At 40.5% G+C, this 17,478-nt stretch overlaps 1 protein-coding gene across 1 annotated transcript in view; it reads right to left on the reverse strand.

The window, feature by feature from the left end:
• The window catches only part of fam193a (family with sequence similarity 193 member A), a 241,280-nt gene that overhangs the window by 52,414 nt on the left and 171,388 nt on the right, over window positions 1–17,478 (reverse strand). Inside the window, exons 7-9 of the mRNA XM_041186547.1 lie at window positions 16,900–17,024; window positions 8,432–8,579; window positions 4,388–4,465 (exon numbers count right to left, since the gene is read on the reverse strand). Of these exons, the coding sequence (XP_041042481.1) occupies window positions 4,388–4,465; window positions 8,432–8,579; window positions 16,900–17,024 (351 nt within the window). The remainder of the gene's footprint in view (window positions 1–4,387; window positions 4,466–8,431; window positions 8,580–16,899; window positions 17,025–17,478) is intronic.

Below are 17,478 nucleotides of genomic sequence, written 5' to 3' on the forward strand. Positions count from 1 at the left end.
TCTTACTCTTCCAAACTCCAGCAGATACAAGCCTAACCTATCCAACCTTTCCTCATAAGATAACCCGCCCATCCCAGGTATTAGTCTAGTAAACCTTCTCTGAATTGCTTCTAATGCATTTATATCTTTCTTTGAATAAGGAGACCAATACTGTACACAGTACTCCACATGTAGTCTCGCCAATACCCCGTATAACTGAAGGATAATCTCCCTACTTTTGTATTCAATTCCCTTGCAATAAACGATAACCTTCTATTAGCTTTGCTAATTACTTGCTGCACCTGCATACTAACCTTTTGCGATTCATGCACTAGGAGACCCAGATCCCTCTGCATCTCAGAGCTCTGAAATCTCTCATTGTTTAGATAATATACCTCTTTTTTTATTCACCCTGCCAAAATGGACAACATTACATTTTCCTACATTATACTCCATTTGCCAGATCTTTGCCCACTCATCTAACCTATGAGGGGAGGTGGTGGCGTAGTGGTATTTTCAGTGGGCTAGTATCCAGAAACCCAGGGTAATGCTGGGGGGCCGGGGTTCGAACGCCACCATGGCAGATGGTGGAACTTGAATTCAGTAAACAAGTCCGGAATTAAAAGTCAAATGATGTCGATTATTGTCCTTTAGGGAAGGAAACCTGTCATTCTAACCTGTCTGGCCTATTTGTGATTCCAGATCCACAGCAATGCGGTTGACTCAAACACCCTCTCAAATGGCCTAGCAAGCCACTTAGTTTCTCAAGGGAAATTAGGAACAGGCAACAAATGCTGGCCTAGCCAGTGTGCCCCCATCCCATGAATGAATAAATAAAAACTATCAATAACCTTTTGTAGCCTCCTTATGTCCTCTTCACAACTTACTTTTATACCTTTGTGTCATTGGGAGATTTAGCAACCATACCATTGGTTCCTTCATCATTTATACAAATTGCAAAAAGTTGAGACCCCAGCACTGATATCTATAGCACACCACTTGTCAAATCATGCCAGCCAGAAAATGAGTCATTTATGCCTACTGTTTGTTAGCTAGTCAATATTCTATCCATGCCAATATGTTACACCCCACACGAGTTTTTATTTTCTGCAATAACCTTTGATGAGGCACCTTATCAAATGCCTTCTGAAAATCTAAGTACAGCATATCCACCGGTTCCCCTTTATCCATAGCACCTGTTACTTCTTCAAAGAACTCCAATGAATTGTTTAAACATGATTTCTCTTCCACAAAGCCATGTTGTCTCTGCCTGATTACTTTGAATTTATCTAAGTGCCCTGTTATAACGTGTTTAATAAATAGCTTTTGACATCTTCCCAATAAGCTAACTGGCCTAGTTTCCTGCTTTCTGTCTCCTTCCCTTTTTGAATAAAGGAATTACCTTAGCTATTTTTCAATCTAATGGAACCTTCCCCGGATCAAGTGAATTTTGGAAAATTAAGACCAATGCATCAACTATCTCACTAGCCATTTCTTTTAAGGCCCTAGGATGAAATCTTTCAGGACCTGGGAACTTGTCAACCTGCAGTTCCAACAATTTGCTAAGTACCACTTCCTTGGTGACTGTAATTTTCTTGAGTTCCTCCCTCCCTTCCAATTTCTGATTTACAGCTATTTCTAGGATGTTACTTGTACCCTCTATAGTGAAGACTGATGCAAAATGCCTATTCAATTCATCTACCATCTTCTTATTTTCCATTATTAATTCCCCAGACTCATTTTCTATATGACCAACAATCACTTTGGTAATTCTTTCTTAAATATCTACAGAAATGCTTCCTGTCTGCCTTTATATTTCTAGTTAGTTTTCTCTCACACTCTAACTTTTCCCTCCTTATTAGTCTTTGTCATTCTTTGCTGTTTTTTATATTCTGCCCAATCTTCTGACCTGCCACCCATCTTGACATAATTATATGCTTTTTCCTTTTTCAAGGTAACCACAGATGATGGATCCTCCCCTTGGAATGTTTCTTCCTTGTTGGAATGCATCTATTCTGTGTTTTCTGAAATATCTCCTTAAGTGTCTGCCATTGGATCTCAATTGACCCATCCTTTAACCTATATTGCCAGTTCACTTTCGCTACCTCTGTTTTCATGCCCTCGTAATTGCCCTTATTTAAGTTTAAAATATTAATGTTAGACTCTTAGTCTTCACTCCCTCAAGCTGAATGTAAAATTCACTCATATTATGAGCATTGCTACCTAAGGGCACCTTCACTAAGAGGTCATTAATTAATTCTATCTCATTACACAATACCAGGCCCAGTGCAGCCTGCTTCCTGGTTGGCTCCAGAATGTGCTGATCCAAGAAATTATCCCTAAAGCATTCTATCAATTCGGCATCTATGTTACCTTTTCCCATCTGGTTGTTCCAGTTTATATGTAGACTAAAATCCCTCAGGACAATCACTGTACTTTTCTGACAAGCACTCTAGTTCTTCTTTGATACCCAGTTCTACTGTGTAATTACTGTTAGGGGGCCTGTACACCACTCCCACAAGCAACTTCTTGCTTTTATCATTCCTCATCTCTACCCAAACCACTTTAATATCTTCATTTCCTACACTGGGGCCATCCCTCTCTTTTGTGTTAATTTTGTCTTTAATTAAGAGAGCCACCCCTCCCCCTTTTCCTAACTTCCTAAAAGGTACATACCCTTCCATGTTCCCGTCCCAATCTATCCCATCCTGTAGCCATGTCTCTGTAATGGGTTTTAGATTGTGCTTATTTATCTCTATTTGCACTATTAATTCATTTGTTTTGTTTTGAATGCTATGTGCATTCAGATACAGGGCCTTAAGCTTTGGTCTATTATTATTTATGTGACCTCCAGCCTTATCTATTGGTTTACTCTTCGACTTGTACTCTCTGTCCCTTCCTGTTATGGTCTGTTTATCATTTCCCAAATTTATATCTTCCTGCCTTACCTTGTCTCTACTCTTTAATTTACACCTTCCCACATTTGATCCCTTGCCCCCATGATTTAGTTTAAAACCCTTCCTACTTCCCTAGTTACGCGATTCACAACAGCGTTCCAGCATGGTTCAGATGCAGACCGTTCCAACAGTGCAGCCCCCACTTTCCCCAATGCTGGTGCCAGAGCCCTGCCAACCGGAACCCACTTCTCCCATACTAGTCTTCATCTCTCTAATTTTATTTGCCCTATGCTAATTTGCATGTGGCTCGGTTACAATCCGGAGATGATTACCTTTGAGGCTCTGCTTCTTAATTTGGGACCTAGCTCATACTGATTATACAGAACCTCTTTCCTTGTCCTACCTATGTCACTGGTATGTACATGGGCCACAACGACTGGATCCTCCCCCTTCCCACTGCAAGTTCCTCCCTAGCCCTGAACAGATGTCCCAAACCCTCTGATGTAGCAGCACTCCTTCACTGGTTCACTAAAGAGGCAGACTCAGCTATAGGTGCTCAAGTCCTGGTGTGGAGCTTGAATCCACAATCTCCTTACTATGAGGTGACCAAGCCAAGCTAACAGTCAATTTTTTATTCTAAGCACTTTGATATGCATCACCCTTATTTAAATTCGCTCTCTAAAGGATTTACAATGAGTTTTCTTGTTGGAGCTTCTAGTACTTTAATGGTTATCACATTGAATAATTCTTAAGCTGAAATCAGTGGATCCATTTCACTATTAACTGAGCATGGCTGTGAATTTAATATTCACAGGGAAGCGCTTCTTCTGTCCACCTCTGATGCATCCTCCCTGAATGAAGAAATGAACTGAACTGACATTAACTCCTGGGAGACCATTGCCTTGGACTAAACCAGATGGTGGCAGGTCTGTGGGAAGGATCCCAGCATTTTGAGACCCAACATTGACAAAATGAAGAGAAAAAGCGAAATCGGCAAAAAGAACATGCCATGACCCGAACTGATAATACATGATTAGACATCCCACATGACAACAAGTGTCTTACATAAAGTCTGCAGATCCCAAATCAGCCTCATCAGCCATCTTCGGGTCCATGGAAGACAACCACCCTCACTAGCGAGGGCTAGCAAATAAATAATAGTGATTCATAGGAACAGGAGTAGGCTATTCAGTTCCTTAAACTTGTTCCATCAATGGAGGAGATCATGCTTGACCTTTATCTTAACTCCATTTACCCACCGCGATTGCATAACCCTCAAAACCTTTGTTTAACAAGAATCTATTAATCTCATTTTTTAAATATTCAAACTTCTTTAGGGTGAGTTCCAGGTTTCCACTATCCTTTGTGTGACGAAGTGCTTCATGACATCACTCCTAAATGGTCAAGCTCTAATTTTGAGGTTATGTCCCCTTTGTTCTGGGCTCTTTAACCAAGTCAAGAAGTTCATTTCACATTATTTGCACACACGATAGCAGAGATTGCCATTTTACCTGCTCTTCTAACAACCGACGCTGTTTGAAGAACTCCCAGTCCTCCTTCAGCATGCGTTGCTTAGTCTTCATTGCCATCTAACAAGGACGGAAAATGCTATTCAAAATGGATCCAATAATTGCAGCACAGCTCTGTTCACTGATTTTTTTTTTTAAAGTTAAAAAGTGTTGGTATACCAACCTTGAGGTGATGTCTTGGCTCAGCAGAGGTTTTGTCGCCACTGAGTTAGAAAAACGTGGGCTCAAAACCCACCCCAGAGACTTGAGCACATAGTCCAGATTGATAAATCAGAGGTGCATTCTTTTGAACTGCTATCTTTTGAATGAGGCTTTAGACCAAGGATGAAAAGATCCCATGGCACTATTCAAGGAACAGCAGGGAACTTACCCTCAGCTAACCCTTTAAAGGCAGATCGCCTGGTCACTTATCTTCTACAATATGTGGGACTTTGCTGTGCACTGCTTAACTGGCACATTTGCTTATATTATAACAGCGACACTTCACAAGTATTTAATTCGTTGTGAAGTGCTCTGGTGTGGCCCCAGATGAAGGGTATACAATAATATAAGTTGTTGAACTTTCTCTGCTTTAAAGTTTTTAAGAAAGAACTTTTTAAGTTCTTTCTCTGCTTTAAAAGAATCTTATAAATGTCACTATAATGTCACCTCCAGTTGTAAGCCTTTTGGAAATGATGAAAATGGAAATGACTTTTGGACCATTGCACTATTATCCTTCACAAAGGGTACTGAAAGCAATTTTAACACAATAGGTGTCAAATACTGTACTGAAGTAAATCAGAATAAAATGAGGGCCTTTAATTAATTGTGTTTTATGGGAATTATTTTTAAGAGTTAACAGTGGGAGTTATGGAAATAACAACTGGTCTTAAAAAAGAAAAATGCTCAAAAACTGTGTCGAAATGAAAAATAAAATAGCTTCAATTTTTAAAAAAATCTTGGGATGTGGGTGTCACTGGAAAGTCTAGCAGTCTATTGCCCAATACTAGTCACCCTTAGTCTGAAGCAACTGCATGGCTTGCCAAGCGACTTGTTACTTGAAGAAGTCATACGGACTTGAAACGTTAACTCTGATTTTCTCTCCACAGATGCTGAGTTTTTCCAGCATTTTCTGTTTTTGTTTCAGATTTCCAGCATCAGCAGTATTTTGCTTTTAGACTTGTTACGAATGTTGGGCTTTACAAAACAGTTATGCTTTTAAATGTCTCCTTCAATTTATGTGAACACAATGTTCTGGAAGGCTGGCAGAAGGGAGGGGTGGGGTGGTATGGCGAGAGATGGTGATCATACTAAATTTCTGCCTGAATGCAAGTCCATTTGATCTGGGTTGTCTTGGAGCAAGAAATCCAAACTGAAACCTACTGAAAATCAGTTGACAGTTTTCACACCTTGACACTAAGAGGGACAGTTCCTTTTTGGAGACAGAGACACAGGCAGGGAGAAACAAACTGTTGTGCGGAAAAGCTCCAGTTTTTGCTGTGAAGAGCAGGGTGAACTGTTTTTGTGTGAACTAAACAGAATGCTTGTAAAAATTGGTTTTCTGCTTGAAAGATAGGGGACAGGACTGACTAGGCTTGTGGAGATTTAAGGAACAAGTCGCCAAGGTGGGCCCTGCTAGTGAAAGTTGGTGCCTGAATACTCCGGCTGAGCGGAGCAATTTTCGAAGGACATCTGAAGGTTCCACCTGGTGGGACAGAGAGAAGTGAGCTTGCTGGAAGCTGGGAGTACCTTAGGAACTTAATCTTATATTGCTACCCACCTGCTAGAAGCGCAGCGCACAGAAAAATAAGTTGAAATTGAGTTAATTAGTTAATGCATAAATATTAGTTTGGCTTATGAGTTGTCTGTTAGGTAAGGTTTGATCTATGCTGATTTTAGTTGGCTTATTACAGTAAATGTCTGAAAACATGAAATCTTGTCCTTCAGTGATTCCTGTCGGTCAAGAGGAAATTCATCTCTTTTTTAAGAAGTTATTGTTTTCTACGAGGACTGTAACAAATTTCAGAGGGTGGTTCAGAGTTAATCACATTGAATGGGACTGGAAAAAGGTATGGAACAGGTGGAGTAAGGATGACAGGCTTACATCCATAAAATAGTACTAGTGAATCAGTTTTTTTTTTAATGATAATCAGAGTCATGGACTTCAAGCTCCCTAGTCGTTTTTGCCGATGCCAGCTTTTTATTTTCACTTTTTTTTTTGCAATAATTTCCAATTCTCAAACCTGAATAAATCATATGATGGCTGCCCTTGCCACCACTGCTTCCTAACCATCCAATTCTTCCAGGGAGGAAGTGTGAGAAGAGGTGTTGAGAAAGAGAGAGATGGACAGTCAGAAGGATATTGGCTGGCAAGGAGATTTAATGGGTGTCATTCTGTGTTGGCTGGTCAGACAAGACGACATTGGGTTTAGTTAGATGGTACAAAGAGACTGGAGATGGCAAAGTAGGGCAGAGGGCTATTCTTTACAAAAAAAGCATAAAAATAAAATTGGAGCAAAGAGGGTTTCCAAGTGAATGAAAGAATCACAAAATGATGGTCACCAATCTTAAGTAGCTAAAGATGGTGACAGCATTGGATACATGGTTTCAGAATTTGAAGCGCCTTCCAAAATCAGAGAGGGAATGGTATATGGAGGTTAATTGTAACCTGTTGTCAGAATGTTCAAGGCCAGAACCTTGGTCCACAACTACAGAAGTTAAACCGTCAGCAAAAGAAAATTAATCAGATACCACTGTGTGGAGTTTTAAAGATTGGATATAGCAACAACTTGCATTTAGAGTGTCTTAAATGCAGTAAAACATCCAAAGGTGTTTCACAGGAACATAATCACACAAAAATTGACACTACATTGGCTTCTGGTCAAGCAACGTCTTGATTTTAAATTCTTGAACTTGCTTACAAAGCCCTCCAGGGTCTCACCCCCTCCCTTCCTATCTCTGAAATCTCTTCCAGCTCCTCAATCCTCCGAGATATCGGCGCTCCTCCAATTCTGGCCTATTATGCATCCCTGATTTTAATTGTTCCACCAATGGTGGCCTTGCCTTCAGTTCTCTGGGTCCTAGACTCTGGAATACCCTCCGAACACCTCTTGCTTTCCTCCCTTTAGGAGGTTCCTTAAAATTCACCTCTTTGACCAAGCTTTTGGACATCTGACCAAATATCTCCTTATGCAGGTCAGAGTCATTCTTTGTTTTAAAATGCTCTTCTGTTGTCCCTTGGACATTTTATTATTTTAAAGGTCCAATTTAAGTTATCTGCTAACATTCCAGTCTTTACAATAGCAGATGTTACTTCCTAATTGGTTTAGTTAGTTGAGGCATGAAGTGACAATACTGTACAGATCCCTGGTCTGAGCTGGGACCTTTGGGGGGTGGTGGGGGTGCGCAGTGGTGATGTGGGGGTTAATAAATTGACCCAGAAGCTCTGGAAATTACTAGATTTTAAAAGAAAATTCTAAATAGATGTGAAGAACCTCTGATGCATCCTAATTCTTGAAATTATATTAATTCTTTTTTATTGGATGGCTAATTTTGAGAAGGCAGTGCGACAGTGTGCTCCCTCACTTGCACTTCCTCCCAGCACCATTTTCCCATCTAGACTGGAATAGAGCTTAGTGCAGTTCAAAAAGTTAAAGGATTTTGGGCCGTTTGCATCACAAACCCTAGCTGATGGCAAACGGGCTGTACATTTGTTGCTGCCTGCAGTGTTACTTTGTGCTTTGAAATGGCTCATTTAAAAATGAAGTCATAAGAAACAGCTGTGGCAGCTGCAACAAAAAATTGGACAAGCCAACTCAGTCAATCCTCACTGTGAAGGTAGTAAGGTCCTTGGTTTGATAGTCAAACTAGTCAGTCAGCACTTTTTCAAATACTTTCTGGAAAACAAATTGCAGTCTAAAACTTCCATCAATAAATCATCTTAACATACATGACGATGTGTACGTATTTTTAGGACAGAAACGTTTTGGCAATATTGAAGATGTAAACTTGAAGTTGCAAAGTGATTTTAATAAAAGAATGCCTCACCTGTTCATCCACGTAGTCATCTATTCGCTTTTGACACTCCAGCCACTCTGCAGCAACTCTACTCATCTCCTGGTCCATCTGTAGGTACCGCTGTAGTAACGTACTATACATATCCTCACTGTATGAGTCATGGGATGCCGTACCCAACCTTAAAAAAAATCAATCAGTATTAATGCAAATATTTAAGATAAACAAATGAGAATATAGGCTGTGTGGCCCATTGTTCCACCACATGGTGCAATCAAATGCACTGCCTTCCCCAACTACTGGTAATTTTAATTACCGTGTGGGAGGATAAAAATAACAGAGGGAAAACCTTGAGTAACCAATTTCAGGAAAATTACTGCATTATACAGCAGTTAGAGGAAAGCATTCACTCGAACTGAAAAAAATTTAAAATTAAAAGAAATTGCTGGGCAACAAGGAAAGAGAAGGCGAATTGGACAGCTCTTTCAAGGAGCAGGTATAGGCTTGATGGGCTCAATGAGCACTCTATGGCTCTATGAAGGGTGAGAATGAGGTAACCAGTTATAAACAGGCAATGCTTTTGTTCACAAGTATGATGCAAGCTAAAAGCGAAGAACTAATGGCTGAATTCTGTTTGCAGGGTTACACCAAACGACAGGTCACCATCTCTCTTATATTTCTGTAAGTGACAAGGAGGATGCAATCATCTAATCAATGATTAAGGTACAGAAATAAATTCCTTAAATTGTGCTTTTATTATTCAGAAAAGTCTTCAACTCAAAGGTGCAATCTTTTAGCAAAATACCCAGCGCTTCTACATCATGAACCAGGGAGAGGGGTGAAATGTCAGTGCACTAACTTTGTTCTGATAGTGTAAACCTTTGATAACACCATTCAATATAAAATCCCCAATACGCTGGTAATTCCGACTCCTAGGGGGTGGCTAATTTTGCAGTTTTACAGAAAGTACAGTTCACCAGATTTTGTTGGAATCTGATTCTTGACTGAGATTATAATGAGTATTTATGACTAGAATACATGCATTCATGGGCTCCTGAGCCACACCAGGTGATGCTTATCATAGTTGACCACTGTGGAACATAGCGTCTTACTACCACATGTATTTACAATTGTAAGGGCTAATAGAGGCACTAACATATCCAAATGCTCAAATTATGCCCATCGTTTAAGCATTTGTTTTTCATTTCAGCTCTCAACCATCCCTTCCTCTTTTCACAGTATCACAGAATCACATCGCAGAAGTGGCCCTTCGGCCCATCGAGTCTGCACCAACATGTGAGAAACACCTGACCTATCTAATCCCATTTACCAGCACTTGGCCCATAGCCTTGAATGTTATGACGTGCCAAGTGCTCATCCAGGTACTTTTGAAGGCTGTAGCCCCTTGCTGGGGTGCAGCTTTATTGTTAATTCGACTTCATCGCCATTTGTCTATCTAGCATCTCAGCTATTGTTCAAATGTTGGCAAGCTATTTGACCACAGGGGGCATAACATTAATCCTATTTTCACTTATTGTTAACATGTGATCAGATTTCCAATGCACATCACTGAGTAGAGGTTAGCAGAAGGAACCCATCTCCCTAATCCATCAAACCAGCTGCAAAACTCCTGCCCTATGAGGCTGAGATCAGAATACAGGGTTAATTAGTAGAGTTTTACAGCAGGAAAGACACCCTTTGGTCTATCATCTTCAAACTCTGGTTTTAAGTAAATCCTTCATAGAGCCAAACGGTTTGTGAATGACAAATCTCCACACACTCAATTTTCTGGCAGATGAAAACCAAGAACATAACACAAGTTGAAGAAAGCAGGTCACTCATGATGCTTCTTGCCGGTCAATTTATAAATGTATGTCAATAATTCTTGCAAGAAGCGTGGCCAGTGTCTTAGGTAGTGTCTGAAAAGCATCAGCATGAAGCGGAAAAAAATTCTAGTACAGTCTCTAGTGTGGAGGGTTGCACGCTATGGATATGAGAGTTGACTCTGAAGATAATGAGAGGACGATAACAGCTTTTGAAATGTGGGTATGGCAGAGGATGCTCATAATCAGCTGGATGGACAGAAGGAAAAATGAGTGGGTTAGATGAAGAGTAGAAATTCAGGAATCAAAGGGGTTGCTAAGTACAGTTAGAGAAAGATAGCCAAGCACAGGCATTGGAAACAAAGACCTGAAAGCTTAGATCTGGCAATGCCTGAAGGAGATATTGAAGGTAAAAATGGAAGAGAGAGAAGAAAAATTAGATAGGTGCATAATATTGAGACATGGATGAGGGAGGTTTGCTGGCCCCACTAAGGCTATGGTGACAATGAACCAACATCAATAATTAATTCATTCATCAAAACTCCAAAGCTAATTCATGTAATATTTCCATGGGCAAAAATGAGTGTTGGCATTCAATCATTCTGCACCATAGTATGGTCTGGCTCATGCATTGTTCATGACCTAAGTTCTGTAGATTTACACTTGACTGGCCTTCCAAAATCTAAGGATGCCCCAAAACCTTTTACAGCCAATGAAGTACTTTCTCAAGTTGACTTCTGTTGTAAAGTAGGAATCATGGCATCCAAATTACATATCGCAAGTTCTCACAATCAGCAATGTGATAATGACCAGATGACCTGTTTTTAAGTTACTGGTTCAGGGATAAGTGTTGGCTACGAGACCAGGGAGAACTCTTGCTCTTCAAAATAAGGCCACGAGATCCTTCACGTCCACCTGAGGGGGCAGGCACCTTATCTGAAAAACGATAGTGCAGCGCTTCCTCAGTACTGCTCTGAATTTGTGCGCATGCATGTGTATTCTAGCTTGATAAGCAGTATTCTATTAACATTGACATGGAGTAAGTGGAGTGTAAAGTTAACCTGGTTGGCTCTATAGCATCTTTCACTGGTTGCTTTTGTAGTGATAATGGTCATTCCTGTTTCCCCTGGAACCACCCTCTGCAGAAGTGTACAATGCAGGACAAATAGTGTGTCAGAGAAACCAATCAGGTACCGACCACAATCAATAACAGGCCAATAACCATAGCACAAAAAGGCACGGCTTACATTCAAAATTCCAAGTAACGCAGAAAAATAAAACTTGCACCAACATTGACTCTAATACAGAACTGTACTTGGAGAAAAGACATTCATTGGAGCATTGTGGTTAAAAATTTGGAAAAACTCATGCTGAGGTTTTTTTTGGTTGGGAGCAACAGTCACAGAACAATAAATTATATTGATGATGCTTTTGTCCAACCCCAAAAATTAACTGCAGAATTTTTTTTTGCAATTTTGAAATCTAAGAATTCTTTTTGGATCAGGAAATGCCCACTGGACCTTAATAAACTGTAAAACAAAAACAGAATTACCTGGAAAAACTCAGCAGGTCTGGCAGCATCGGCAGAGAAGAAAAGAGTTGACGTTTCGAGTCCTCATGACCCTTCGACAGAACTGTCACTTTTTAAATACAACAAATTCCCACTCATCTTCTCAATCCTCATCTCTCCAGAAATCTAGCCAATCATTTCTTAAACCTGCTTATATTATTTCAATGGTCTGCACTGGTTCAACAGTCGAGATGAATTAAATCTAGAGCTAGAAAAGGCCATTTGACTTACCTCGCTTCAAGAATCCAAGCACATTTATTTCACAATTGTTTTCCTCCCTACTTGCCCCACCAAACCACCTGCTGGGTCTCTACACCAAATTCCTTCTCCCATCTCCCTTTAAACAAATACTAGCAGAGAGATCCATATCTCGGCAGTCAGTACCTCTTTGGGACATTATCACTCTTCGTGTTTACTGGAATTTGAATCCTACATCACTGCTCTTTAAACTGTGGCACTGGATAGGATAATGGGTTGGCATTTGCGACCCAGATAGTAATCTGGCCAAGCATGATGGAACAACATAAAAGAAATGCATTTCCACAGCAACTTTCATAACCTTAACATGACCTAAAGTGCTTTACAGCCAATGAACGAAGTTTATTTGAAGTATAGTCACTATTGTGATGGAGGTAATGAGAGAACCAATTTGCACACAAGGGCTCACAAACACCAATGCAATAATGACCAGAGAATCTTTTCTTCTAAACTTACTGGTTGAGAATAAATATTGGTTGGGATACAGGAAGTACTATCCTGCTCCTCTTCTAAAGAGTGCCATAGGATCTTTTACATCCACCTGAGGGGGCAGACAAGCTCTCAGCTTCAGAAAAATTTATAACACTAAAGTCCATGTTGCCTCTTTGAAAGGACTTCTTGTTCACAATTCTGTAAGTTCCTCATCCTCAAACACTTGCTCAACTCCCTTTTAAAATCTTAGAGTTAGCTTTGCCAACTTTTTCAGGCAGAGGGTTCCAGATCCCACCTACTCTGAGTGGAAAATTTTGTACGAATCTCCCTCTAGATCCTTTACTGATGACTTGCAATCTGACCTCTAGTTATTGACCACCGAGCCAGAGGAAGTAATTATTCTATATCAAAGCCTTGCAGCACCTTGAAAAGGTCATTTAGGTTACCCCTTAACTGTCTCAGTTTCAAGGAGAACCTCTCCTTAAAACTGAAGTCCTTCATCCTTGGTAACATCATCTGCATCCTAAGGCCTTTACAACTTTCCTCAAATGTGATGCCTATAATTATTCACAATACTCCATCTGAGGTCCAACCAGTGAATTATAAGTTTAGCATGATCCATTGGCTTTTATATTCTATTCCTCCACTTACACATCCAAGTAATCTACATACATTTTTAACCACCTTTACCAACTTGCCCTGCCATCTTGAAGGATTTGTATATTGACACCATCACTGCTAATCTACACTTTTCAAAATTCTGTCATTCATAATATACTGCCTTTCCACATTAGTCCTCCCAAAGTGCATCACTTCACATAACTTTCACTTATATCTATCTTTAATGTAATGCAAAACAAAAAAATTGATATTAAGTTCTGAAAGCCTGCCCACAATCTATTAGGGACAGATATCTCAGAGGATTATTGAACTGGATAAGATTACAGAGATAATGAGGGGCAAGGCCATGCAGTGATTTGAAAACATGGATGAGAATTTTTAAAACCAAGGCATTGTTTAACTGGGAACCAATGTAGGTCAGTGAGGGCAGGGGTGATGGATGAACAGAACTTTGAGAGAGTGTTAGGCTGCAGGCAGCAGAGTTTTGAACGACCACAAGATTATGAAGGGTAGAATATGGTGGGGCTGGCTAGGAGTGTGTTGGAATAGTCAAGTCTACAAACTCATCTCAGCATAAAATATGACACCAAGATTGTGAACAGTCTTGTTCACCCTCAAGAGGGATGTCGTTGGTGTCTAGGGAACGCAGTTAGTAGGGGGAACTGAAGACAAAGGCTTCAGTTTTCCCAATAGTTAGTTGGAGGGAATTTCTACTCACCCAGTCCAGAATGTTGGACAAGCAGCCTGACAAGTGAGAGGTCGAGAGAGATTGTGCTGAGATAGAATTGAGTGTAGGCAATGTACATGTGGAAACTGATGTGTTGTCAGATGATGTGGCTGAGGGAAAGCATGTAGATGAGGTGGCGGCGGCCAAGGGTATATCCTTGGGGGACACCAGAAGTAATGATGCAGGAGTCAGAAGAGAAGCCATTTCAAGTGATTTTGTGACTATGCTCGTAAAGATAAAAACGGAACCAGGTGAGGGCAGTCCCACCCAATTGGCCCATAATGAAGCACTGGTGGAGGATGGTGTGGTCAACTGGCTACAGGCAGGTCAAAAAGGAAAGAGGTGATAGTTGGTCTTTGTTACATTTATATGAGATGTCTTTGTGATTTTGGTAAGTGCCTTTTTGGCACTATGGCAGGAAAAAGCAAACATGATGATTAGAGGGATTAAAACATGGCGTTCTGGGAAAGATGGGCGAGGATTTGATAGGTAACAGTCATTGAACTCTAGAATGCATCCCATCTCGACCAGATGATTTACCAACTTTCAGTACTGCTAATCTTGCACCTGCATGTTTAACATTTAACTTGAAAGAAGGTAGCTCTAGCAGTGCAGCAGTCCCTCAGTACTGCACTGAAGTGCAGCCTAGGTTATGTGCTCAAATCCCAGAAATATGTTCTGTTGGCCATCGGGGTGTGATGTTTAAGGAGGGGAGCTACAACTCAATTTAGAGTGGATGCTGGTCAACTGAAATAAGGTAGGGCAGAGATAAAAAAATAGCAAAGATAAGAAGTCACTTGTGGGAGTAGTTTATTGGTCCCCTAACAATAACAACCTTGTAGGGTGGGGTATACTGGGAGAAATAATGGCGGCTTGTGAGAAAGGTAAGGCAATTATCATGGGCGATTTTAATTTACATTTAGATTGGACCAATCAGATTGGCAAAGGTAGCTTGGAAGGTAAGTTCATAGAGTATTTTGGGACAATTTCTTAGAACGACACAATCTAGAGCCAACCAGAGAGCAGGCTATTCCAGACCTGGTAAAGTGCAATGACACGGGATTAATTAATGACCTCATAGTCAAGGAGCACCATAATATGATTGTATTTCACATTCAGTTTGAGGGCAGGAAGAGTAGGTCTAAGACTAGTGTTTAAATTTAAATAAAGGCAATTACAAGGTTATGAAGACAGAGCTGGCTAAAGCGAACTGGGAAATTAGGTTGAGGGTAGGTCAATAGAGATGCAGTGGCAGGCAAGTGAGATATTTCATAACACTCAACAAAGATACATTCCAGTGAGAAAAAAAGACTCTAGGGGAAGAACATATCATTTATTGCTGACTAAGGAAATTAAAGATAGTGTTAAATTGAAAGAAGCATACAATTCCGTGAAGATTAATGGCAAGTAGATTGGCCAGAATAAAAAAAACAGCAAAGAGTGGCAAAAAATGAGAGAGAAATTAGAATGAGAGAGAAAGCCAGCTAGAAACATGAAACCAATAGTAAGTTTCAACAGGTATTTAAAAAGGAAAGAAATAAAGTGAACATGGATCCTCGAGTGTGTGTCTGGGGAATTAATGGGAAATAAGGAAATGGTGGATGCAATGAACGGTTATCATGTCCGACATGGGTTAAAATCCCACCACGAAAGCTGGTGGAAATTAAATTCAATTAATAAAAGCTTGAACTGAAAGTGACCACGACAACCATTATCAATTGTTGTAAAAACCCATCTGGTTCATTAAATCCCTTCAGGGATGTAAATTTGCTGTCCTTACCCAGTCTGGCCTACATGTGACTCCAGACCCACAGCAATGTGGTTGACTTTTAACTGCCCTCTGAAATTGCCTAGCAAGCCACTCAGTTCAAGTGCAATCATGGATGGGCAACAGTCAGATGCCATGAAAAAAATAAAGAATAAAAAGGAGAAAGAAAAGACAGAAAGCAGGAAACTAGAGGCTAGTTAACCTAACATTTATCATAGGGAAAATCCCTATGGAGGTGGTTATAGCAGGGCACTTAGAAAATCTTTATGCAATCAGACAGAGTCAACATGGTTTTGTGAAAGGGATATTGTCTTTAACTTATTAGAGTTCTTTGAGTAAGCAACATGGATAATCTGCAGATGTGTTGTACTTGGATTTCCAAAAGGCATTTGATAAGGTGTCATATCAAAGGTTACTATGCAAATAAGAGTTCATGGTGTTGGGGGGTGACATACCAGCATGGATAGAGGATTGGTTACTAACAGGAAGAAGAGTAGAGATAAAATAGGTCATTTTCAGGTTGCCAAGATATAACCAATGGAGTGCCTTGGAACAACGAAGGTTGAGAGGGGACCTAATAGTGGTGTATTAGATTATGAGGAGCATAGATAGGTTGGATAGGAAGGCACTTTTTCCATTAGTAGAGGGGTCAATAACCAGGGAGCATAGATTTAAGAAAAGAGGTAGAAGGCTAAGAAGGGAGTTGAGGAAAAAATTTTTCACCCAGGAGCTGGTGGGAGTCTGGCACTCACTGTCTGAAAGGGTGATTGAGTCAGAAACTCTCAGAACATTTAAAAAGTATTTAGATATTCACTTGCAAGGCCATGGGCCAAACGCTGGAAAATGGGATTAGCATGGTCAGATCTTTTTGACCGGTGCGGACACGATGGGCCGAATAGCCTCCATATGTGCTGTAGACATCTATGAGTCCATGAGTCTTATCGAATGGCGGAGCAGGCTCAAGCGGCCGAATGGCCTACTCCTGCTCTTAATTCATATACAACTGCACAAAACTCCCATAACGTAGCACAATAATTACTCCATACATAACCAGCTTGTTCTAAGAGGCCACAAGCATGGCTAGTATCAAAGCAGCAGACAAAATCCTCAAGAGGTTAGTTAACCAGATGCTTTACATTCCATACAATCCAATAATGGCTAGCAAGGAGACTGGATGCCAAAAAAAGCACTTCTCACTTCAGCAATGTTGCAGAACACAAATCTCGAAGTTATATGATTCCCTTACAGTTTTTGTCTAACAAAGCATAAAACCCAAAGCACTCTAGTTATAGAGGAGCTTACCGGAGCTGTGCTACTAGTGATGGTAAGCTACTCTGCAGAAGTGGCTCAGAGAACACCAAGTTTTCAAAAAGGTGTTTGTTATGAAGTTCCCACGTCACCTGGAATTTCTTCAAATGTTCACTTTCCTGTAAGAGAAATCAAGGAAGACATTTATTGCCTGCACAATTGGAACAGGTTTTCAGCATGCGACAGATGTGATGGTGCAGAGAATTAGACAACATCTTACTGAAGCCAGGTTCAAATCCAGCTCTATTGAAAATCCACGGGCTGGAAGGGTTCGACAGATTCAATTCCAGTTTGCATTAAAAAAAAAAAATGCCCCGAATTCTCTACAGCTAAGAACGGAAGGCCAGGTGGCGGTGTTGCCTGCCCAGTGCCAGGGTTCAGGACATCTGCTCTGGGCTGGAGAGGAACTTGCAGTGGGAGGGGGAAGATCCAGTGGCTGTGGTCCACGTAGGTACCAGTGACATAGGTAGAAGTAGGAAAAAAGCTCTGCATAGGAGTATGAGCAGCTAGGGGCCAAATTAAAAAGTAGAACCTCAAAGCAATAATCTCTGGATTATTACCTGAGTCATGAGC

The sequence above is a fragment of the Carcharodon carcharias genome, chromosome 4 (genome assembly GCF_017639515.1).
Source record: "Carcharodon carcharias isolate sCarCar2 chromosome 4, sCarCar2.pri, whole genome shotgun sequence".
NCBI classification, from domain to species: Eukaryota; Metazoa; Chordata; class Chondrichthyes; order Lamniformes; family Lamnidae; genus Carcharodon; species Carcharodon carcharias.